Source organism: Myxocyprinus asiaticus, chromosome 12 (assembly GCF_019703515.2).
Source record: "Myxocyprinus asiaticus isolate MX2 ecotype Aquarium Trade chromosome 12, UBuf_Myxa_2, whole genome shotgun sequence".
Lineage (NCBI taxonomy): Eukaryota > Metazoa > Chordata > Actinopteri > Cypriniformes > Catostomidae > Myxocyprinus > Myxocyprinus asiaticus.
This window is the reverse complement of record NC_059355.1, coordinates 34,339,161-34,364,662: the sequence shown is the minus strand read 5'-3', so window position 1 is coordinate 34,364,662 and position 25,502 is coordinate 34,339,161. Positions and strand designations below refer to the sequence as shown.

The 25,502-nt window shown below is 39.0% G+C and overlaps 1 protein-coding gene across 2 annotated transcripts in view; it reads right to left on the bottom strand.

The window, feature by feature from the left end:
• The window catches only part of slc9a7 (solute carrier family 9 member 7), a 52,086-nt gene that overhangs the window by 13,301 nt on the left and 13,283 nt on the right, over nucleotides 1-25,502 (bottom strand). Inside the window, exons 4-13 of one of the 2 annotated variants that reach the window (XM_051711691.1) lie at nucleotides 22,624-22,700; nucleotides 22,039-22,151; nucleotides 21,499-21,604; nucleotides 20,853-20,994; nucleotides 20,513-20,618; nucleotides 17,883-17,971; nucleotides 16,889-17,002; nucleotides 15,813-15,924; nucleotides 14,037-14,190; nucleotides 1,884-1,943 (exon numbers count right to left, since the gene is read on the bottom strand). In XM_051711691.1, coding sequence (XP_051567651.1) covers nucleotides 1,884-1,943; nucleotides 14,037-14,190; nucleotides 15,813-15,924; nucleotides 16,889-17,002; nucleotides 17,883-17,971; nucleotides 20,513-20,618; nucleotides 20,853-20,994; nucleotides 21,499-21,604; nucleotides 22,039-22,151; nucleotides 22,624-22,700 — 1,073 coding nt within the window. The remainder of the gene's footprint in view (nucleotides 1-1,883; nucleotides 1,944-14,036; nucleotides 14,191-15,812; nucleotides 15,925-16,888; nucleotides 17,003-17,882; nucleotides 17,972-20,512; nucleotides 20,619-20,852; nucleotides 20,995-21,498; nucleotides 21,605-22,038; nucleotides 22,152-22,623; nucleotides 22,701-25,502) is intronic. The other variant, XM_051711692.1, reaches the window with a different exon arrangement.

Genomic DNA, 25,502 nt, shown 5'->3' with positions numbered 1-25,502 from the left:
CTTTTAATGGATCGGTCAAAAAGTCTTAAAATGCATGCGTGATTGGTTTGAATCACTTAGAGCCCAATGTGGTCACATGCATTTCCGACAATTTTTGACCACATCCGAATTGGACCCTGGTTACATATGCCTTTAACGTCATCCCGTTCCCATCTTAAACCCAGGTGTAAACGGGGCTTTTGTTGAGATACTCTTACAGCTGCGAAGTGTTATTAGTCAGCCATGCTCTAGCATTCTAGCTTGAATATCTGAAATACGAGGAGAACCCAGCAGACTGCAAATGCGTTTACCAATTCTTGATCCAATCTCGTCTTTCATTTTCAATTGTAATTAAAGCAGTGGATATGCTTTGGATGAATTTAGGCTTTTTGAACCAGTGGATTAACAGAGACCTTATTGTGAAGTTAGACTTGGCTTGAAGATTAGCAGATGCTCAGGCATTCTAGGGCATTCTCTAGTGCCACTCACGAGGACAAGTGCCAATTTAAACAGAAGCTGCTGACTTATTATCGGTTTATGCACTCACAAGTAGTTAAACCTTTAGTTAATGTATTATTTTTCACAGTTAGCAAGGAATATATGTTTCTCAAGAGGTGGACAACATTAAGAATAAAAAAAAAAAAAAAAAAGGATAACATACTCCTGCCAAACCCAGTGACGCATGTCTGCAACAGACTGGGAGTTTTAACACGCTGCTGTTATTTCTACCACGTCTGGAGGAGTACTGTATTGTATATGCAATAGAAATGTATTTTATTTTGCTATTTTTTTTTAACTTGATTTCAATAATATTAATTTGTTACATATGAAACAGTTTATAGTCAACTAATGTCAAGCTAATGCCATTTGTTTTATGCAAATTAATAATTTGCTGTATACCATGCATTTAAAAAAAATCATAGGTTGTGTAAAAGTGATGCAGGTGTATTGCTCTGCTCTCATTGAAAATGAATGAGGTCATGTCTCTGTAGCTGCATGTCGCTGGCGGTGTGAATCGGCTAAGAGGATAAACATTTGGCTGCTATAGTAACTGGGACTGCAGGCTGGAAGGTGGGCTACATTAAAGGGTCACAAGGTCATCACAGTGGGCGGTCATAACAAAAGGGCAGTGCAAAGAAGGAGCAAAGAAATACCAAGACAGGACGGATTTAGAGTAGCAAGCCACGTCCCTAACCACAGTTCACACAGCAAGCATACAGTCGCTTATATGCAGAGCAAAAGAGTTTGGTGGATACGCAGCATATCCTTCCTGCAATATAGTCAAAGCAACTCACAGTTAGCTGCAGAGGTACTGGAACCAAGCAAACCAAGGGCTGCAGATTCTTTGTTTTGAATGCGGGTATACATGGAAGCTGATGGATTTCAAATGACTAAGGCTGTTTCTCCTGCTGCCCTGGTCTAACCCATCTGTAGTGTTCTGCCAGGAGGGTGTTGAGTGTTTGCCAGTGAGTTTTATGTCCAGATTCCCTCTGACACAATGCAAAAACTGGAGTGACAGTAGAGATTGAAGAGTTCGCCAACTTTCCTGCACCCACATACATACAGATTCCTTCAAAGTGACACCCACCAGTTTTCAATACAACATTAGCAAAAGTGCAGACACATCATGGAGACTAAAGAGTAAGCAAAGATATCTGAGTGCAACGGAAGTACTTGCTTGTAAAGAGGAAACATGGGGTGTGAATAGAAGCAGAACAGGAGTGGAGAGCAGTAGTAATGTAGAGTAGGAGATAAGTGTAGAGTAACCAGGAGATGTTTGCTTGGAAATAAGCAATTGATTAAAACATAAGACTAGGACATTTTGTTATAGTGACACACACCCGCCAACAAAGCACTGTTCCTGATATGCAAATTGCCACATATACTGCAAAACATATCATCACCTGACGTAATTCCCAAGTCTAAGCAACCTCTCCTCCTCTGCTGTGGAAGACTCTCCAACCCTGAACACAACACAGCAACACTTGAGACCAGCCCATCACACATCCTGACAGCTTTCTAAGACAAGAAAGAATGGCTTCAATCTCTGATGTTTCTTGCACCAGACCATCTAAGATTGGTGTGTGTCCATATATTCAAAAAGTACATTCTTCGCCTTTGCCCAATAAAGAAAGAGGAAATCAAATTATGATGTTTTAAATACTATACATTTAACCTCTTTCTGCAAAACAGACATTTCTTTTACCATATAAAATCCACCAAGCGTGTTAGGGTCATGGTTTGGTGGTTCACATTCCAGCTCTGAATTGGCTCACTGTGCACTGAGCTCTATGTTTATAAAGTCAGAAGAACCTCTCGGGACTGTTTTTAGAAAAGGGAGAACTGGCCAACACAGAGGGAGAAAGTCTAAACCAGGCTGAAGAGAGCAGTCTGGCTTAGATCTTGAGCAACAGAAAGTTCTCCAACAACTGTCAAGCAGTTTCATGGGTATGTCCATATTCATGACATTGTATTCAATTGTAGCCTCATGAGATTTGACATTTCCTTAAATTAAAAATGTCAGTTTATTAAAACAAAATAATAAAAAAGAAGACCAAAAAAAGCTGCAAACAAAATGAAAACAGAAGCAAAACAAAACAAATATGCAAAGCAAAACAAAAAACAATGGAAAAAAAAAAAAAAAAAAGTGCAAAATGAAAACAAAGCTCAAAATTAGAAAACAAGACAAAACCACTTAGATACCTTGAGAAAAGAACTAAATGGGGAATTGAAAATGGCCTTGCTTTGGATTCTGATGTCTGTTTTTCCCCAGCACTCAGACATGATATTGATCAGGGGACTAAAAGTGCAACATTGATTTCAGTCTCAAAAGGGAGTTATGCAAAAGCCTTTAATCTCTGGTGACCTGGTCAGCTTGAATACAGCAATGGTGTCTCATCTGTTACTTGGAGCTAAATGTGAGCCTCATTGACTCATATGTACAGTTGCACATTTTTTTCCCAATGAGTTATCCGATTGCATGTTTTAATTGCACATTGATTAATCGGCAGTGGCCCAAAGCACAAGACAACCACAGTCAAGGATTGTCTGTGTGTGTGTGTGTGTGTGTGCGCGCGCAGCGTATTGGAGACTAACCTTCACTCAACATAGAAACATTTCCTAATTTCCACTTTCCTATTGCGGGAACTCTTAACTTCTCTGCTTTGCATGAACGTGCACTTGCATGATTCAGTCTTTTATGAACAAACTTACCACACAAAATAGTAATGGTTAACAGTCTTCTCAAAAAAGAAAAGTAATATTAATAAACTGAAGTAACTCCAAATATACAAGGCTACTCTGCCCCATTACCTTGGACCAGTGAAGATAGTCAATAAAAAAAAAAAAAAACACTCACTCGCATAAACTGTCAAACTTGCATTCCCCTTCCATCAAGCCAGGTAGACAATTTTAAGTTATCTTAGACAAATAGTTCATCCTAAAATTAAAATTCTGTCATTATTATTTCACCCTCTTCTTTTTTTTTTATTTTACATGTCAGTAACATCAAACTTCTTTTCTTGTGTCATGCTGTTACAACGTTTGGTCACAAGATGCGCAAGAGCCAACGACGTTTAAATGTTATTGATATGTCACCATAACTATTGTGAATTCAAATCAATCAATGATTTAAGAGTAAATAACTAATACATCTTTGGTATGTTCATCATGGAAAGTGCTGTAATGGATTCAGAAGACTTGGAATCTGATGCACAAGTCACATGGACTACTATTATGACACTTTTGTTTTTAAAGCTCTAAAGTCAGTCAATATCCACTGCTATTGCATGGAAATCAACAATATAAGGGTGAATAATGACAATTTACATTTTTGGGTAAACTGTTCCTTTTAGAGACGAGGGGGAAAAGTTTACAACAATGCCTACGTTTGCATGCATCCTCGCAATGCGATTATAATGCGATTAAGGCAATACTGCGATTAAACTGTAGCTCATGTAAACAGAATATTGCGATTATGATATTGCGATTATACTTATAATCAGAGTAATGATAGTCGCAGTAAGATATATGGAGTACTCCTACTTTAAAATCGCTTTATACTGGCACATAAACGCTTTAAATCACATTTCTTCCACTCTGACCAAAGTGCGCCTTCACCAGTGCTGCATATGGATCACGTTTCACTCAAGCACAGATTCCAAAAAGAAAACGCTGCACTTTTCAGCTTCATTTAAAATGGGAGTTCCATGCACTGTGGTGCTCCTCCATCTACAGCCCCACAGCAAAAGAAAACATTTCCCCAAATTGTGAATGTCCGTTTACAGTCTGAATTGAATGTTGGGGAGATAAAAAGACCATATGCTGCAAAATAACAGGAAGGAAACACATCTTTGAAATGAGTTTGTGCTCGTGGGCGAAAAACAACAACATCCATCACGTGTATTCCGATTCATACACAAATGACTCTTATGAACAGATTATTTTTAGTGAATCAAAATGGACAGCACATCCAGTGTAGTCAAAAATGACTCTATGAAGTTGTTCTTTTAATAAATCATTCAAAAAGACTCACAAACTGACTGACTGATTTTCCTTATGCCAAGCTGTAAAGTGACATTTGCAAAAAGTTGTTTTTTGTAATAAATACTCATTTATAAAAAAGCTGTAAAACATCACATTGGTCAGAGTAATGGCAAGTAGCATGTAAACAGGATTGAAGTGGTTGGTCCAAATCATGTACACATCTTAATCTAATTATTCCTTATACTCTGATTACTGCAATAATCAGAATATTGGTGTACATGTAAACATAGCTAATGAAAACCTTTCAAACAGAGTGAATTTGTGGATTTATGGTGAATTAAAATGGACAGAAGTTTTATCTGACAGAAAGGCAATGGGCCAGCATTTCATGGTTTTCTGTATAGCAGGTAAACTGTTCACTCACTGGAGTGATTTTTATTAAATAATCGGTTCTTACTATTTTGGGATGCACAGAAATCCCGATCAAACTCTGCACCGCTAATTTCTCATGTGTTTATACAACTTGCACAGTTATTTGAATGCGTTACCATTTCATAGTTTGCCAAATAATTGATTTCAGCCCAAAAAAGGTTACATAAAAACAAGGTATAATGTGGTTGGTCACTTTATGTCCGTCTGGTGGTTTCTTCATGTTTAAGTAGGCAGTTCTTGGACAGAATAAACTGCCTATCAGACCAGACTTAATGCCGATAGTCAAAAGTCTAATATTGTATAGACCATATTAATGGCCTTCCAGTAAATGTGCAAGTCTGTAAAAAAAAAAAACATCCATTAACAATGGATTATAATGCATGATTGTTTATACACCACAAGAACTTCCTTGTTGGTCGCTTGGGAGTGACTGTGTGGTCAGAACATGAATGCAAGATGTAAATTGTGTCTGGGATTATCACATTTTTAAAATGTCACTATTAACACACAATTATGCAGACCGACAGATTTGTTTCCTTTTTTGAACCATCCAAAATCCCAGGACCCACACTTCCTCCAGAGCATGCCATTAAACTAACTATTTTTACATTCTCGAAAGTGGTGCTAGACCCTGCAAAACCCGCCATCACGATGCTGGGGTGTTGTGGATGCTTGTTTAGGCATTCTGAGTGTTTATTATGAGTAATATTAATGTGATCCCTAAGCAATCACAGACTGAAACGTATAAAACAACCTCTGCAGTGGTATATCAGAATCAGAATGAGCTTTATTGCCAAGTATGCTTACACATACAAGGAATTTGTCTTGGTAACAGGAGCTTCCAGTACACAACAATACAAAAACAGCAACAAGACTTAAAATAATTAAAATTGAATAAAAAAAAAAGATAAATATTGAAAAGAAGAAGTACATATATAGAATACACAATATGTTATATACACACACGGATATTTTATATTATATATATATATATATATATATATATATATATATATATATATATATATATATATATATATATATATATATACACACACACACACACACACACACACACACACACACACACACGTAGTGCAAATCTAAATACAAATCGGTTATGTACAGTGCAAGGGAATGTAATGGCAGAAGAGGTAGGATGTGTTGGATAATACAAAAAGACTAAGCTGTGTATTGCACATTAATTATTGCTCAAAGGGGCAGTTTTAACTCTTCATGAGATGGATAGCCTGGAAAAAAAAAAAAAAAAAAAAAAAAAGTTCCTGTGCCAGACGGTTCTGGTGCTCAGAGCTCTGAAGCGTCGTCCAGAAGGCAACAGTTCAAAAAGGTAATGGGCAGGGTGAGTGGGGTCCAGAGTGATTTTTCCAGCCTTTTTCCTCACTCTGGAAGTGTATAGTTCTTGAAGGGAGGGCGGGGGGGGGGGTCAACCAATAATCCTCTCAGCAGTCTGAACTGTCCCTTGTAGTCTTCTGATATCCGATTTCATAGAAGTGCAGAGGACAGACTCAATGACTGCTGAGTAGAACTGTATCAGCAGCGCCTGTGGCAGGTTGAACTTCCTCAACTGGCGAAGGAAGTACAACTTCTGCCGGGCCTTTTTCGCAATGGAGTCAATGTGGGTCTCCCATTTCAGGTCCTGTGAGATGGTAGTGCCCAGGAACCTGAATGACTCCACTGCTGCCACAGTGCTGTTTAGAATAGTGAGGGGGAACAGTGTTGGGGGGTTCCTCCTAAAGTCCACAATCATCTCCACCATTTTGAGTGTGTTCAGCTCAAGGCTGTTTTGACCGCACAAGACAGCCATCTGTTTAACCTCCCTTCTGTATGCAGACTCATCGTCATCTCGGATGAGGCTGATGACAGTGGTGTCGTCTGCAAACTTCAGGAGCTCGACAGAGGGGTCCTTGGCGATGCAGTCGTTGGGGTAGAGGGATAAGAGTAGCCCTGGGGGGCACCAGTGCTGATTGTACAGGTGCTGGAAGTGGAGTTCCCTTGCCTGTCTGTCAGGAAGCTGGTAATCCACTGACAGATAGATGTGGGAACGGAGAGTTGGTGTAATTAGTCCGGAGAATAGCTGGGATGATGGCATTGAAAGCCGAACTGAAGACAACAAAAAGGATCCTTGCATATGTCCCTGGTCTGTCCAGATGTTGAGGATATGATGCAATCCCATGTTGACTGCATCATCCACAGACCTGTTTGATCAATAAGCAAATTGAAGGGGATCTAGAAAGGGTCCAGTGATGTCCTTCAGGTGGGCCAACACCAGTGTCTCAAATGATTTCATGAGCACAGACATCAGGGCAACAGGTCTGTAGTCATTAAGTCCTGTGATTTTTGGTTTCTTTGGGATGGGGATGATAGTGGAACTTCACACTGCTCCAGTGATCTATTGAACATCTGTGTGAAGATGGGGGCCAGCTGGTTAGCACAGGATCCAAGACATGCAGGTGAAACGCCTTCTGGGTCCTGTGCTTTCCTTATCTTTTGTTTTCGAAAGCGCGGCTCACATCATCTTCACAGATCTTAAGTGCAGGTCGAGTAGCAGGAGAGGGGAGGAAGGGGGTTGCAGGAGGTGTTGGTGTTTGTGTGAAGTGAAGGTCAGAGTAAGTGTGGGGTGTGAGATTGGGCCTTTCAAATCTACAGTAGAACACATTCAGGTCATCAGCCAGTTGTTTGTCCACCACAGGGTTGGGGGTAGGAGTCCTGTAATTCATAAGTTGCTTCATGCCACTCCACACTGATGCAACATCAGTGTCATTAAAAGGGTCGTTAGCTGAAAACTTGTTTTTCAGCTTCTTAGAGTATCTTCTTTCAGCCACTCCGATTCCCTTATTCAGTGTATTCCTGGCCTGATTGTACAATACATTATCCCCACCCCTGGAAGCATCCTCTTTGGCCTGATGAAGCTGCCGGAGTTCCACTGTAAACCATAGTTTGTCATTGTTAAATGACAATGAAGTCCTAGTAGGAATGCACATATCCTCACAGAAACTGATATGTTACAGTATCTGTGAGCTCGTCCAGATTGGTGTCTGCAGCTTCAAAAACACTCCAATCAGTGCATTCAAAGCAGTCTTGTAGTTCCAGCTCTGCTTCATTGGTCCATCGCTTTGCAGTCCTCACTATAGGCTTAGCAGATTTTAATTTCTGTTTGTAGGTTGGAAGATGATGAACCACACAGTGCTCAGATAGTCCCAAAGCTGCTCTAGGAACAGAGCGATATGCATTTTTTATTGTTGTGTAGCAGTGATCCAGTATATTTCTGTCTTTAGTGGGGCAAGTAATGTGCTGTTTGTATTTTAACAGTTGCTTTGTTAAAATCCCCAAAAATAATAATAACTGAGTCCTGGTATTGTTGTTCCATGTCTGTGATTTGATCAGTCAGCTGTTGCAGCGCGGCATTCAAACACGCGTTTGGCGCGATATACACACCAGAATAAACGAGGAAAACTACCGCGGCGAGTAGAAAGGCTTACAGTTAATAAAGAGCGCTTCCAAATTAGGACAGCACATCTTCTTTAACGTTGTTACATCTGCACACCAACTTTTGATGTAAAAGCATGTTCCACTGCCTCTCGTTTTCCCCGTTAACTTCGCGATGCGATCCGCTCTGAACAGCTGGAAGCCTGGCAGATGTAACGCGCTGTCCGGAATGGCTTCACTCAGCCAGGTTTCTGTGAAGCACAAGGCAGCAGAGGTTGAAAAGTCCTTGTTTGTGCGGGTGAGGAGATGTAGTTCGTCGGTTTTGTTAGGGAGAGAGTGGAGATTCGCAAGATTAATGCTCGGCAGCGCTGTTTGAAAGCCACGCCGTCGGAGCTTGACCAGCGCGCCTGCTCATCTCCCTCGCCTGCGTCTCATTGCGCATTTAAACAAAGCCGCTCCTCCGACTAAAATATCAAACAAAACGTCCAAATATTCAAAATCCGGGAAAAGATTGACTGGTATATGCTGTCGAATGTTCAGCAGTTCGTCTCTGGTAAACTGACTGGAAAAAGATTAATAAACACAGGACAAAAACAAAAAACAACAAAATAATAGGAGCGCTCCACACCGAGGCGGACATCCGCAGCGCCATCATGATGTATCATGTGTGTATATTATTTTATATATACACAGACACACACACACACACACACACCTAACTGAATTTATCTTGTTGGCCTACAAACAGTGGTTTATACTGTATGATTGCCCCCACACACATGGTTCAGATGTAGCTGCTTTCCTACACTGTCCCAACACATGCCTCATGTAATCTAAAAAAAACAAACAGCTTTGTTGTGCCACTCTAACAAAATAAATTCCCTTTAGCTAAGGTACAAGGATTGATTGTTTGTTTGAATGGCTGTATCAGCTGTCATACCACTGCACTGACCGCATGCATGGCACAACTTCACTTCTGTGTGACAAACAAAACACATATTTGTTTTTAAAACACACCACCCCACAGACAATACAAACAGTGCCAGTCAGTGAACTAATGTGTGAAATTCTGAGGCGTCTGAACGACTTCTTGTCTGTGAACAGACATTCCATCAACAAGACATTGATACACTTCTGCACTGTACTTCTCTTCCCCTGCGTAACAAAGGTAAAGGATGGGAAAGGAGGCGGCAGGAACCGGATGAACCATCAAAATAATGTTTAATGAGAAATTAAAACAAACAAACGCAATCCTCGGCAGCCAGCAGTGACGTCTCCGTCCCCGAACGGACGGCCGCGGCTGCTCTTGGGTTGGCTGGTAGTGGCGAGGACTCCACGACAGCGCATCCCTCCCCCTTCTCGGGCTTCGGCACCAATATAACAAAGGTTAAGGATGGGAAAGGAGGCGCCGGGAACCGACGAACCATCAAAATAACGTTTAATGAGAAATTAAAACAAGACAAAACAAACACAAACGCACACACTGCAGCTGCATGTGGCGCTCTCTCTCCCGAACTGCCGCGTCCCGCTGCATTTATCCCTCTCCTCGGCTGATTAGCGCAACTAGGGGCCGGGTGTGCGTAGTCGCAGTATGTATATGACTTTCTTTCTTTTGCAAAACACAACTCAATATCTCAGCTCTATGAATGGTGGCTAGACCTTTGAAGCTCAAAAAAAAATAAAACTAAAAAAAATAAAAATAATTCACATTATGGCAAAAAGTAATCCATAAGAATCCAGTGGTTGAATTAATATCTTCTGAAGTGATATTATAGGTCTCTCCCAGACCTATAAAATCACTTCTGAAGACATGCTTTTAACCACTGGAGGTTATGGATTACTTCTGTTTCCTTTGTGATTTTTTTTTTTGAGCTTCAAAAAGGTCTAGCCTGTATCACTTGCCTTCTTTCATGGAATGCAAAAGGAGATGTTAGGAAGAACCTCATCAATTTTCCATCCAATGAAAGTGACTGGTGACAGAGACTGAACATCTGCTTTGGAGTGAACCATCTCCTTGATATACAATAACTGGGGGGGAGGGGTGTAAGGAAACAAAATGACATGAGAATGACAGAAATAAATTTGGTGTAAACAATCCCTTAAACATAAAATTCCTAGAATCAGAACTTCTTGCATTTACAGTGTGCTATTGTTGTGGCTGCTGGGTGTTCATTTGAAATGCAAATATCTCTGAAATGGTATGAGTGCATTTTGATCATGAGCTGGGATGCAGTCTGAGCTAAACAAAGAAGCATCCAGCAAGAGTGTTATGTAGCAGTGGGAGTCTCAAGACAATTACAGTTATGAGTGCAGTTTATTCTTACTCTTGTCCAGTCTGAATTCTAATCAGCCTACGCACGACCAGTGCACGCTATCACATGACGCCATTTGGTCTGTGTTAAATTTGTACGAGTACTACCCTGACTTATTTTCACTAAAAGGACAAAATTAGCAATTTTTAGTTTGTCCAATTTTATGTTCTGTGCAATTTCATTTCAACTAGCTCTGGCTTTCACAAATGTTCTGGTTCCACTTGTAATAAAATCACTAATATAATTATAATTACTTTTCCAAATGTGTGCATTTATTGTAATATATACCGTGCATACGGTGTATATTGTGTACCTTAATTTTTAATGTGTACCTTTATAATATCCTGTTTATATTGATTCAATTCTAATTTGTTAAACCCAGCATTCAAAGGTTAAATATTTCTGAATAATCTTTTTCCCCGGCACATCTGGGCAAAAACTGATATTTCACTGGTCCAGAAGGTATTGCAGGTAATTTTTACAATTACTTATGTTATGTGCTCCTGTTCTCTTGTATGACTCTACAAGTAAGCTAATAAAATAATCTCAACTCAAATCAATATTTGATGTCCATTTACTTATGTATTTGGCAAGCAGTCTTATAACGGGCAGTATAATAAAGACGGTCATTATAGCAAAATCAACACCAATGCCAAGTAGATCAGAACTCTGATGCAAACTGGAGGTTGAATCCAGTGTTTCTGGAGACTCCGCAGTCTTTTTCTTCTCACATAATAACAATTTCAACACAATTCAACATTTCAAGGACAGTTATTTTTTTTATTTACTTGGTAAGCAGCCATGTAACAAGTGGGATTGTATTCAATCAGCCACTCATTAAATCACAAAAATAAACCCCTTCAGAGTGATACAAAAACACCCTGTTGGGATTTATTTTGCAATGATGACTTGCTGACTGTACATTATACCGTGCATATGTCTCAACATACTATACAAAGTTAATGTCTAGCCGCCACACTAGCAGAATCCAAACAACTAGATTTTGGCCGTGGGTGTCACACATGTGGACTGTTTTGCTGAGATATTGCTTTAAATTGGAGGTATGACACACTCACCAATAAAAAATGGTGGAGGGCTGACATACTTTCCAACTCACAGTAACTAAAAGGAGTGTAAAAAGTTATAAAAGAGTGATTTAGGATGTGATTCATGAAGTAACTTTACCTTGTGAATGTGTGTGATTGTTTATTTATCCCCTCGAAGCTTGCCGTAGAACGCGTTCATATGCAGCTTTCAGTGAGTAAATTTTTTTTCAATAAAAACAGACTGTTGATTTCATTAGTCATTTTAGTGGAGGAAAAACACAGGAAAAAATGTTTGGTGACAGAATAACTATGGATTACAATCGGTGTTTGTGATGATATGTAGCTTTAGTGCTTCTCAGTTCTTAAGGAAAAGAGAAAGCTCAGAACACAAGAACTCACCTTAGCGACAGAATTATTTTTTTCAAGCTAGCCTGATGTGCTTTTTCAGTTTTTGAAGCCATTATCTCAGCAGGGAGTCCAGACGGTCAAGTGATTAACGACCTCCCATTGGCAGACGCTAATGCATGCTTTGTCTCCCTCTGCCTGGCTAGTGATTATGTAATGTAAATTAAGATCACACCTGAAAATCAGTGGAAAAATCGGCTAGTGGCACCGGCTTAATCCACCCCAAACTGCCAACACAGACCATTGTTATCATTGCTTACATTCTTGTTCTTATTTCTTTTTAACATTACAACAGATACCTCCACATAATTGAAACTCTTTGAGGGTACAGAACTTTTGCAGATAATAACCTGAGCTTCTCAATCCCATTCTATAGCAGCTGCCATCAGCATTGTCCCTCAATAATCCTCTTTATTCTGATAAACTAGCAGCTCTTATTAATGACCCTGGTGTGTCCAGCCAGCCTTACTGAGAGACAGCCAGAAAAAAAAACAAACAGTGCCCGCGACATAAACAACTCCAACTCCTCTCCCATCTGCACTATGTCTATATCTGCTTTGGAGTGCAGATCTCTGGTTCATGTTCTGTGCACATTATAGAATAAACCAGAGAGTACAAAAGAGAAACCAGTCCATTTGAACAAATACAATGTGAAATGAGCAACTGTCAAAAATTCAAGTGGTAGTTCACCCTAAAATGAAAACTTTGATATCATTTACTCACCCTAATGTCATTTCAAACCAGTATGACTATCTTTCTTCCATGGGAGTTATTTTTTCCAAACAATGAAAGTGAACATGACTGAGGCTGTCAGTCCCTAACATTCTGCCTAACATCTCCTTCGTGTTTCATTGAAAAAATTAAAAAAAAGTGTCATAATGAGGGGGAGAAATTATGACAGAATTTTCATTTTTGGCTGAACTATCCCTTACATGTCTTTTACACCCGTATATCACACTCCAACCATTATCATAAGAGGTCTTACAAGGACAACCAAATGTGACCTCATTCGATATTCTTCCAGTGAGAAATCAAATGTTTACAGTTAGCTTTTCCACCCCCTTCTGGACAGTATGTGTAACTGACTGCCTTTCAGCAGCTATGTGTGCATGTTCTCTTATGTTACTCATGTGAATCCACACTACTAATTGAAAAACTAGATTGGTGCATGCCAATGCAAAACTCAGCGCCACAATGGTAGGATGCTCGGAGTTGTTCCCAGGGTGTTGGTTTGCAGTTGCTGAGTGTATTAGGTTATTGCCTACTGGCCCAACTCAAAATAGCCCAAATTATTTTTTAGGATATTTTTAGTCGTTTTATTGTCTGCCAGGTAAAATTATAAGTCTGATCACTTATAAATGTAATAGCACAACGCTTCTCAAAAAGCTCCATGACCTGAGGTATCATTCATGTCTTTTGCACAAATAGTGTGGGAAAAGTTAAAGCAGATGTAACATTTTCATTGTTAAAATGCTTTCCCCTATCCAAGCTTAATATGCAACTAAGTAAGCCATTGGGTTTAGCTAAATAGGTAAATTGTCTCAAACTGTAAGCACCGTGTCTCTGTGGCACTATAAAAATGTGTTTGTTTTGAGCGACCTGCTTAGACCTGCCCCAACAACTTTACCTAACCAATGGCGTGAGTTGGGGCCGGGACTATCTCTTTGTTTGACTAACAGCAGATGGGGGGGGGGGGGGGGGTGGCGTATTAATAAAGCGGTTTTGAAAAAGCTTATTTATCCAATTCTGTTGTGCCGCTTGTCACAGAAATTGCATACTCCACCTTTAAGCACCAAAGTTTACAACTTGGGGGTAGGGGATTTGAAAAATTGTGAGCAATAGTAATACTTGTCTGTGCAAGATCCGCTAATAAAGGGTCAAATAGACAGGTCATTGATCAAGACTAAAGCAGGGCCTCTTGAAATCTGACCTGATATGTAGCCAGGACAGCATTGGTGTGGTGCCCCCACCAAACACCCAAACGGTGAAGAACACGATGAGCAAAGTCGTGGTGAACATCATCTGACGTGCGTACGTGGCAGTGTCGCGAATTGCCAGAGCAAATGCCATCGCCCCTCGCAGCCCTGCAGAGCACACAAACACACAGTTGCCACCACAAACTTAAGATAGAGTTCAGTAATAATGACAGTGCAGTATAAAAAAAACAAACAGACTTTGCATTAATAAAATATTACGCAATTTGAGCTAAAAAAATTGTGTAGAGCAGTCATCTTTTTAAAGTCACTCTATCAAACAGCGACACCAGCAGATAAAGTGTCAGGAGGCGGCAGTGTCTCTCAAGCCTCCCTTCAGCTCACTGTGATGTCATTAAGCTCTTAAAGTGTGGCGTGAATGTGAGAAGGGATAACTGGCAAATACAGTGTAGAGTTACGTGAAGGGAGACATTGGCTCCAAGCTGCGCTGGTTCTTTCAATACGCCATTCGATCAATCAATGTGATAATGCCCGCCTCTTATGCTCTCATCCTCGCAGCGTGTCTCCACAGATCACAAAGAATGGGATGAACTGATGTGATTGGAGAAACTATTTACACAGTAAACAAGTAATCGACACGGACAACAGCACTTTTTGTCACATCAAAATCAAAATGAACTTGGAATGACTTGAAATAGTCTGGCAGCGAGTGGTTTTTAGTAAGCACTCGTTCTTACAGGTGGCAGCTGTGTGCCATCTTGAAACTTGCAGTGTTTACCAATGAGAAGGGGACTAATGATCCAAACATAAGGTGACTATAAAATAATAATAATAATAATAATAGGCAAAAAGATAAAATATACATGAAATATGTTTGTTGCTTTGTTATTGTAGGCCTAGCTATTGCTTTTGAAACAATGTAAAAATACTCATTTTAATACCATGCATAAACTTGATTTGGCTTGATTTAATAAATATGAACATATAAAAACAGTGTAAGATAAAGGGAATTTCAAATGTCTTCCCATACAGAAAGCTGATATGGCAAATAACTTAAAAACTACAGTTCATTTATTTGGGCATATATGTACATAGCCTATTCAAATGAGATTATACTAAAGTATTATTTAGGAAAATACATGTTACATATTGTATATTAATATGTAATTGTTTGTATTTTGAAATGTTGTTGCATTTATGTTTAAGTATGCGAGTTATCTAATTTTATATAGGCCTACTTTAAAAAAAAAAAAAAAAAAAATCATCTAGTGACTTATCAGATTTGTATGGGTTTAATCTAAAAGCACTGGATTTAACCGAGATGGCACTCTGCCTCATTTCAAAAGTCCACCACATATCACTGTGACAGTGCTGCTTCAAAAAGAATGGTAGTGCACTTGGACAGGTAAAAATGCAAAGATAGATACCATCACACTCGATCAGTTGTGTGATTTAAGAGCACTGCACTTTGCTGCCCTTTTCAGTTTGGTGGTGTTGCTGACCTGGAGGGAGCTGCTCTACATTAAGAGCCTTTATTAGAGGTGTTCTGATTCCGATGCCTAATTTGACTCAATTTAGATCTTGATAAGTTTCAGTAGGGTGCTGAAATCTACTTAGAGTTCACATCAAAGAGGCTGACACCAAAGGACACCAATGAACAAAACTGATCCAGATAAGCATTGTGACAGAGTAATACATTAATAATATGATTTGTTTTCTACTTTACTTCTTCCACATATTCACTGTCGCGCAGGAAGTGGAGGTAACCTTACCTGCAAACATCATCATATGCTGAAAGTTTCCACTAATTTTGTGTCTCCGGCCCAGGTTGATGAAGAAGGAAAGAGGGTAGATGTTTAAGGCCCGGCCAATAAAGATAGCAATCTGGAAGTCCGGATGTGGTGAAGGGAGAAAATTCTACTCATGAATTAGTCAATTTAAACTTTGAAGGAAATAATTTCATGCATACTTTGTTTTGCCTTAAAAGAATAGTGGAATCATTCATGCCAGTTTGGTGAATTGTATTAGCCATTTCATTAAAAGGATTCAAAGCAATTTGTTCACAAACTGACATCACTACTTCTTTCATGAATGTCCCAAGCGTGTCAAGATTTTCACTGAATAACAACTTAAATTTCAATCTACTTTTATGGTGCTTTTGGGTCCTTTCTGAACACACCCCATTCATTGTAATTGCAAGGAAAGAGTGACCAGTACATTATTCAAAATGTGTTCTTTTGAGTTCCAAAGATTGAAGAAAGTAATATTGGTTTGTAACAACATGAGGGTGAGTAAATAATGAGAAATGTATAATTTTTGGGTAAACTAATCTTTTAACGGGGCAGTTTAAGGTTTTAAATTACCCTGATGATTAAATACGTAAACTGACAAATTGTGCAGATCCAAGATTAGAAATACAAATGTGCATTGTTGTTTTCTGATCAAAGATTAGAAATACATCTGCTTTTTTCCTGAGAGATTAATCCATTTTGATTCTCTTAAACCTGTACAAAATGTACAACACAAATCAGGGAGGTGATTAAAACCTTTTTGCAGATAACCGTGCCTAGAAAGTGCTTTGGTTTGCCCTTTTTTCCACAAGTACATGATCTGCAAAGTGCTGTTAAACTCTCAGAAATGCTGCACTGCTGATTCAGCAGACAAAGTATTGAGCTGAACTCAGTGCAGTCACTGATGTGAATGCTGAAGGTGAACAAGAGAAAGCCACCGCTGCGATCATACAAAGAGGTCCGATTACATTTCAAAAGCTTCATTTAATATACTTTAGTGCCTACTCATGTGAAAGACAGGCTCTGAAACTTTCACTTCAAATGCAAAATGAGGATACAAAGGCTCCAATTATGAAAATGGGGCTGAAGACGTGATTCTGGAAGGTGAAGAGTGCCAGTCCCATGTATGAGAAGATGAAGTTCTCAGCCAGGAAGTGCAGCACCTCAAACAACTGTAAACAGCAAAGAAGCCACATGAAGCCTTCTGCAATTTACAACAGCATATATATGGCATAGGCAGCTGAAACAACAATCACACAAGCAAAATGGCAGGTTTTCCAAGTTAAGTCTATTAGAATTTAACTGGAATTGCATGTTCAATCTCTCTATACCCTACACTGCCCTTTAACATTGATTAAAAGAAACGAGGGCAATATCTTCAATCCCTATAAGTCCAGTCAAAAGCTTCTCACCCATTTTAGAAACAGACATACGTTTTGTTAAAAGGGGGTCTGCTCCCCAAGAGAGAGTTAGTGCCACAGTGGTGTCAATTACTGCACCCACCACATCCCTCTCTTGCATAACACACACTGACTGCAGGAATGCTGGGATTTCACACTATCCCTTGACTCCCTGTGTCAAAGCATCTTTTGAAGTAGACTATGCAGTACCCCCCCCCCCCCCCAAAAAAAACATCCTTGCCTCTTTTTTCTCCCCAATACCTTACTTTTTCCATTTTCAGTTTTCATCATCGAACATTTTTTAATTTTTCAACTGTACAATTCTTTGTAGAGTTTTGATTGCCACTGTTGACTGATCTTTTTCCATTTTACAAGAACAGTGAAAAAAAAAAAAACGGTCCTATATTATTGCAATGCTCATGTACCACAGATTTCCATGGTACTCCAAGGTACTTCAAAGAATACCACAGTTCAAATTTAATTTTTATTTCATGTAGATACAGAGCGAGGCCCAGATTTCATTTCCTTGTCTCAATACCACACAGTTTATAATGCTTTGGTTTTAAACCAGAAACTGTAAAATCAACTGCAAAACTGATGGAATGTTAATCCACAATCCACTTTTCTGAGCAGAAAAAAGAAAAGCTTGTACCTGTTTAGTGCGTTTGGTTGACTCCTCTGAGAGATTGTTGTAAGTATAGTGAGCCTGTGTGATTCCACAAAACAGCACAGCGACAACACCTGGAACAAAAACCGAAACCAGCATCAACAGAAGTATACATTTAATCCATGTAGAGAACAGGATGTGGTTTCAATACAAGTATCTATTTTAGAACAGATATTTAATATAAATAATTTCAAATATATGTGTTCTAGTTTTTTTTTTTTTTTTTAAATGGTCTTTTTGCCTTTTACTATAGAAAAGTTGAGGGTGAAAAAAATAGGGTAAAGAGTAGGGGAATGGGCTGATTCAAATTTGAGTTCCTGTGAGTACTACCCTGTGCACTACCCACTCTGCCACAGCTCCAACTTACTGTATGGTTATTTATCAGATTTTTATTTCAAAAACAAAAAAAATTGATCTGCTGTCAGACAAATGTTCATCCTTAAGCCTGATTTATACTATGTAAGACACCAAACTTTTACCTCCTAGACGAAATGAACCCTTGGCGAACAAAGCCGATGTTTACATAGTGTAAACATCGGCTTCGTTCACAAAGGTGCTTTAGTTCGTCCAGGAGAAAAAAGCTTAAAGTGACGTTATTTTAAAATTAGTTGGATTAGCGTGATGTCACGGTGTTTAAGGTACAGTTTTAGTTTTAACAAATCATCAACGCTCTTCGACCAACCGAGTTCTCCTAGGTCAAGGATTTCAGAGATGTGCACAAACAGGAGAAATATCACAAAATGAACACATTGGCAGAACAAAACACTGTATTTCATCATCATTTGTAAGCACTAAGCGAAGCCTGTTCACCCAGTAAGTATAAATCAGCCTTTAGTGTGAAAAGGTCAACAAGAATTCAAATATTGAAACCATGCAGTCTTCCTTGTGCTGAATTTGTAACAGCAAATACATGCACTTAAGAAAACTTTATTTCAGGGGTTTTGCAGAAAGCGGCATTTTGAAATGTAAGAAAGAACACAGATTTCCTTATGGCACTTAAAAGATTAAGAGAAATCCGTTTAACACACCTGGGTTTCTCCCAGAGAACGCAGCTTATATTGCCATGAAAATGCATTTGCGGCATTCTAACAGGTTTTTATAGGAGTGCACATGTGCGTAAACAAATCGCATAACAAACGTAATAGGATGGAGCCCAACAACATGTCAAAACAGTGGAATGAATTAAAAAGCACATACCACAAACTATACCCATTTATACACACCAATGTAAAATACCGACTGTCCTTCATGTTCACGTATATGCGCTGGTATATTGGGGGAATCCCTGAGTTTGACATAAGAGGGAAACCCCACAATTGCCGTGCAATTCCACTGCAGGTCATGATAGAAAGTTAAGGAAACAAACACAGCAACTACTCTAGAATATCTGGGAAAAAAAGTGACGCAACAAAGAATAAAATAGCGAAGTCTTCCTCTAATCCCATTGTGGCGGGGCAGAGGGCGGGGCCAGGCCGTGATTCCACACACCCGGCCCCTAATTAGGCTGATTAAGCCTGAGGGGGATAAAGGCCACCGGAGACGGCAGTGCGACAGAGTGTTTGTCAGTTTGTGTGTTTGTGAATGTGTGTGTCTTTTTGTTTACGTTTATTAATTAAATTATTATTTATATTGTCAAGCCGGTTCCCGCCTCCTCCTTTCCATTGAACTTCGTTACACTGGTGCCGTAACCCGGGAAGGAGGGATGCGCCGTAGTAGAGTCCTCGCTCCCTGGCCTGAGAGAACGAGGGAGGAATGTGGCAGGGTGGAGGGATAAAGGCCACCGGAGACAGCAGTGCGACAGAGAGTGAGTTACGGGCAGCTGCCCGGCATGTGTTTGTGTTTGTCTTTTTGTTCAAGTTTATTATTAGATTATTATTTATATTGTCAAGCCGGTTCTTGCCGCCTCCTTTCCACTGAACTTAGTTACACCCATGTTTGTTATTTACTCAAGTGTCGCAGGGAAACTACGTTGCTGTGGAGAAAGCTGCATACTGATCGAGTAGCATGTATATGGGGAGTAAAGAGAAAGCCGCAAACACAGCTCAAGTAAACGCATACACCGATATCGAGCCTTAAGCAGCTTTCTCACAATAAACGGCTTTCTGGTGTCCATGTAAATGTAGTCAGTGTTAACAGGCCTCAAAAGGAATAGTTTAGCCAAAAATGAAAATTGTCATTTTCTTACCCTCATGTTGTTCCAAACCCATATTACTTTCTTTCTTCCATGCAACAGGCAGGGAGATGTTAGGCAGTAAGTTAGTCAGCCACCATTGACTATCATTACATTGTTTTTCCATACAATGAAAGTGAATGGTGACTAAGGCTATCATTCTGCCTAACAACTCCTTTTGTACTCCTTGGAAGAAATACAGGTCATACAGGTTTGGAACAACATAAGGGTGAGTAAATGATAACAGACATTTTAATTTGGGGTGAACTTTCCCTCTAACAGCACACAGTATACCCAATGGGGTAAAGTGCATTCATCAATCTCACAACAGAGGGTGCACAGCAATGCCAGAGTTCCTGTATTACCCCTTCCAGGATTTGATCATAAGACCTTTGGATAATCAGCCCAGATGGTTAACCACTATACTTTACACAAAAACACCCACCTGTGAATCCACAAGCTTCAGCCAGTAGAAAGGTACTCCAGGACATGAGGAAGAACAGAGCAGTCTCCAGCAGAGGGAAACAGTGCAGCTTGGTGAATTTTGTCACGTGAGTAGAGTTAAGACTTTTAAGACACATATCTAAAAACCTCATCAGTCTAAGACCAGTATAATAAGTATCAAAATGTACATAATGTATTAAAAAAATGGTCCTCTCGAAAGAAATCAACATATGCCATTTAGAAAGTTATGTAATTTTACAAATTACAACAATCTATAAACCTAATTTACATAAAACAAATATATTTAGGCTGATTTGTACTATAAACATCCAAAAGGATATTAGGGCAGTGACTACTCCAGTGACTGCACCCATAGCAAAAGAGCCACTGAAGATGCCCAGAAAGATTCCCACTGATTTGAAGAAGGCAGAGGCATCGAATGTGTGCGTGTTGGCTCCTGTAGGCTGATACGCCACAATTGACCTACAATCAACACAAGCAAATCAATGGAGTATGTTCTAGGACCAATGCATTCAATAAAAAAATTGGCTGATTTAGGACACACAGATTATACAAAATAGCTTTGATGTTGCATTCACTTTACACTTCAGTTTAGTCAAAAATAGCGTACTTATTTCCAGGAAAATAACCTCAAAAACCTACTATAATTTTAGGTGTATTGCTATGATGTCTTGACTTCAGGAAATTGTACCAGCTTAGCAGAAAATGGGAAATCAGAAACAGAGATCGTTCTGTCCACAAGGGGGAGTCAGAATTACATTCAAGGTTATTTTCTGGAAAGGCGTTGCAGTTTCAGTTGCTTTAACTACACTACTTTGAGAAATTTCCCCAACATACACACTGAGCTGGCAGCCTGGGAAACCCCACCAACTGCTGCAGAAAAAACTGATTTTACTTCTTTTTTTTCAAGCCACAGAAGGGGAACAAGAAAGTGATAATTTGTGAAAAAACAAAAAACCAACTTACGATGAGAGGACAAAAGAGACTGCGTCGTTCATGACACTCTCTCCAAACAGCAGTGCATAGAGATCGCCATCAACATGGAGCTCGTTAAATATCGCAAGCACAGTGACTAAAATCATACAAACACAACACACAAAACAAAAGCAAAAACATCATTGTATAAAAGGGATAGTTCACCAAAAAAAATGTATTCGGTCATCACGTATTCACCCCCCATGTTGTTCCAAACCCATTTGACTTTCTTTTTCTGTGGAACATCTCATTTTGGGATTAACATAAGAAAGTCATCAGTTTGGAACAAACGTAGTGCGATTAAAATGACAATTTTAATTTTTGGATGAACCATCCAGTTAACAAACTAAATGTTAATGCTCCCAAGTCTTTTCTGGTCCACTTAGTAGTATCCAGCTTGATAAAAAAACAATAGCTTTCAGTTGTAGTTCATGTAGGACATCCTAAATTTCAACACTTTACAACAGCAGCAAATTGTTACTGTCCAAAAAGAGAACAAAGAGACAAAAGAGGAAGAGAGATTATCTCTACCTGGATCTGTGGCAGATATGATGGCACCAAAAAAGAGGCAGTCTGTGTAGTAGAACTTGTCAGTGAGTTGACCCAAAACCTGCATCAGTTTCACCACTCCATACATGAGGTTTCTTGAATAGAAAACAAGACCAAAAAGGAGCTTTGAGTTGTGGGCGCAAAAACCTAGTTAATGTTTGGAATTGCATAATACCATACTACTCATTAAATTTTTGCAGAATGCCACATGTATAAAATGCACAGTATGCAATGCAATGTGTTCGACTTGACCTTCTATTAACAATGTGGTAAAATGCTTCCAATCAAGACATGAGTGACTTGGGCCATCTCTGAGCCGATGACTAATTATAACCCTCCCTTCTGGATTTACTTCTCCCTTTTATGCCCTCAAGAGTATAGGTACATAAGGACATTTCTCACTCATTTTTGCTGATACCCCTGGACTTTCCCAACCCCCGTGAACAAAGTCTTTTGCATTATTTAAGCAGAAGAAAACTTGTCTGAGGCATGTCACGGCTCATCTCACTGTCTGTCTGTGAACACAATTTCATGGTCCAGAAATATTCTTAAATCACAGTCACTTACCCAATAACAAAACATGAAATAGCAGTGCCCAGGAAAGCATATGTTATGATCGATCCCAGGTTTCTGAAGAAATGTCTCTGGAGGAAAAGGGAAGAGCCCACTATTACTAAACATCACCTGAACAATGAGATTCATAAAACTTTAATTAATTTGCAGTTTAGTCCAAGATTCCAACAGGTGATTATTAATAGCAGTACTATACAATAATATGTATACAAAATAAATAAAATAAAAGTCTCATGAACAGAAGCAACAATATTGAACCAGGAAGTTATGACATATGTAGATCACAGGGTCACACTAAAATAGAAACTAGAATAGAAATGTCAGGAGAGTGAGGACTTCACCATAGTCTTTATCTTGTTACTTGACAAATGCTGCCATTTGGATTACTCTATATTTCTTTCTCTGAGCTTCTTTAAAAAGCAAGATAGAGAGATTTTTTTCCTGTGTGAGTATCAGTCACAGGGTGCTGAGTCACTCTGCTAAAAAAACTCAGCAACTACAGGATAATTTGGCAGATTGCTAAAACCTCTTCACTGACAAAGGCTTTCTTCATTTGCTGAACTACACTGTTCTTTAAGGCTGTGCAGTGATTAGACGGGAACTGATAGTGCTCTGAGATTGTTACAAAAAACACCACACACAATAAGTGCATTCAATGAAATATGTTTACCATTCCAAATAAACTGCAGTCAATTAAGATCTAAAATCTAAAGCTTTGTAGAAGGTTTTGTAAGTGCAAATGTAATATTATCCATGTCTCGATTAATGTATTATTAGCAGTTCTTTACAGACACGATGTTTCAGAAATTAAGTAGGCTAGTCTCTACAAGCCTTCATCCTTGGTGTAGAAGACCCTGAACAAAGAACACAATGTCTTGCATTAGATTATATGTATATCTCTCGAACACTGTATCATATACTGTATGTATGAATGGAGTCTGGCAGGCAAACCATCGATCATTTGATTTATGATACTATGATCTACAGAAGTTGGCTCTGTAACAGCAGTCATATTTAAAAAAAATAAATAAATTAAAAATTCTAATTCTCACCCTCATCCCATCCTGGGTGTTTATGTCTTACTTTCTTCTGCTGAACACAAAGATTTTTAGAAAAATAACTATCTAGCTCTCTTTGTCCATTCAATACAAGTGAATGGTGACCAAAACTTTGAAGCTCCAAAAAGCACATAAAGACAGCATAACAGTAATCCATAAGACTCGTTTACATTTAAGTCCTTTTTACTATAAATTATCCTCCCTGCCCAGTAGGTGGCAATATGCACCAAGCATGCAAATCACCAAAAAAACAAAAGAACTCTAAAGAGAGAAGAGAGCGCTTAGGAGGGCTGGTGAAAGTGGACATTTATAGTGAAAAAAAAAAAAAAGAACAAATATTGATCCATTTCTCACCCACAGTTATCATATCACTTTTGAAGACATGGATTTAACCACTGGAGTATTATGGATTACTTTTGTGCTGCGGTTATTTACTTTGAGTTTCAAAGTTCTGGTCACCATTAACTTACATTGCTGTGTAGACCTACAGAGCTGATATTTTTCTAAATATCTTCATTTGTGTTCAGCAAAAGAAAGTCATACACATCAGGGATGGGATGAGGGCGAGTACATGAGAATTTTCATTTTTTAGTGAATTATCCCTTTAAATAGTTCATTGCAGACCAACTTGCCAGCCTTAAAACAATTAGTTAGCATCTGACCAACCACACACACACACACACACACACACACACACTCTTAACTTAAATATATGGATCTACAGATAAATAAAAACTCTGCCTAAACTATCTGCCGATACAGATAGTTTGGTGGTTCTGCTTTTAATGCTACCTAGTTTCAAAAGGTACCTTGTTTCATAGGAACTTGTTTCAGTTATAAGCAAAAAAACACATCATCAACTCACATTAACAATCTTAACTTGCATTTAACTGAATTCTGCAAAGCCTCCTGTCAGGCTCACATTAAATTGTTAATATTTCTTCATTTTTTAATGTCTTTAACTCACATTAACTGAATTCTGAATGACGCTTGTCCATTTTTAGCTGGACAACAGATTCCACTTGAGCTTTAACAAATTCACTAAATTCCTTGCTGTGTTGAGTTTTAGGCGAAAAATCGAATTAGTAAAACTGTTAAAAGTTATAACAGTAGTTCCACCTTATGTTCTAGTAGTGCAAAGTTTACAAATTGCAACCCTGCTGTCATTGTCACCCAATTCAAAGTAATTCCACACAAGAGACATTTTCTTTCATGCACAGGACAAGTTGTAGTCTAACTGTCTGACAGGTTATTCATCCCCTTTTGATTAACTGGAAATGATAGTCCCCGATCGGGTCCGATAGCTCAGATAACAGTTTTTAATGCCTGATCAGATGATTGACCGATACATGGGTGCATCGCTAGTGTATTCCCGACCTTAAATGACAGCTCACAGCTGCCAAAATAAACAATTCTCTGAGGTTCTCTCTGTAAGCTTCATCAAAAAATAAATCCAAAGTGTTACAAAGGGAGGAAACGATGTAGCCTTGTCTTTCTGTCTCCCTCACACACACACAGCTGGAAGAAACCCATTCCTCTCACTTCCTCAAGGCATCCCTGCTCACTCGGCACAATGTGAAACTTCACATCAATCTCTGACAGAGGCACATGAAACATGCAGATACTGTGTATATATTCTGCATGTGCTGAAGGTGCAGCAGGTGAAATAATTAGTGATACTTGAAGGCAACTTACTAATTTAGGGTTAGAGATTTGAAGAAACCATAAACAAAACTTTTGTGCATTTTTGTAAGCACCACTTGTGCTATGGTCATGAATGACACCTCAAATCTTGAGGAGAGGTGTGCTTTTACT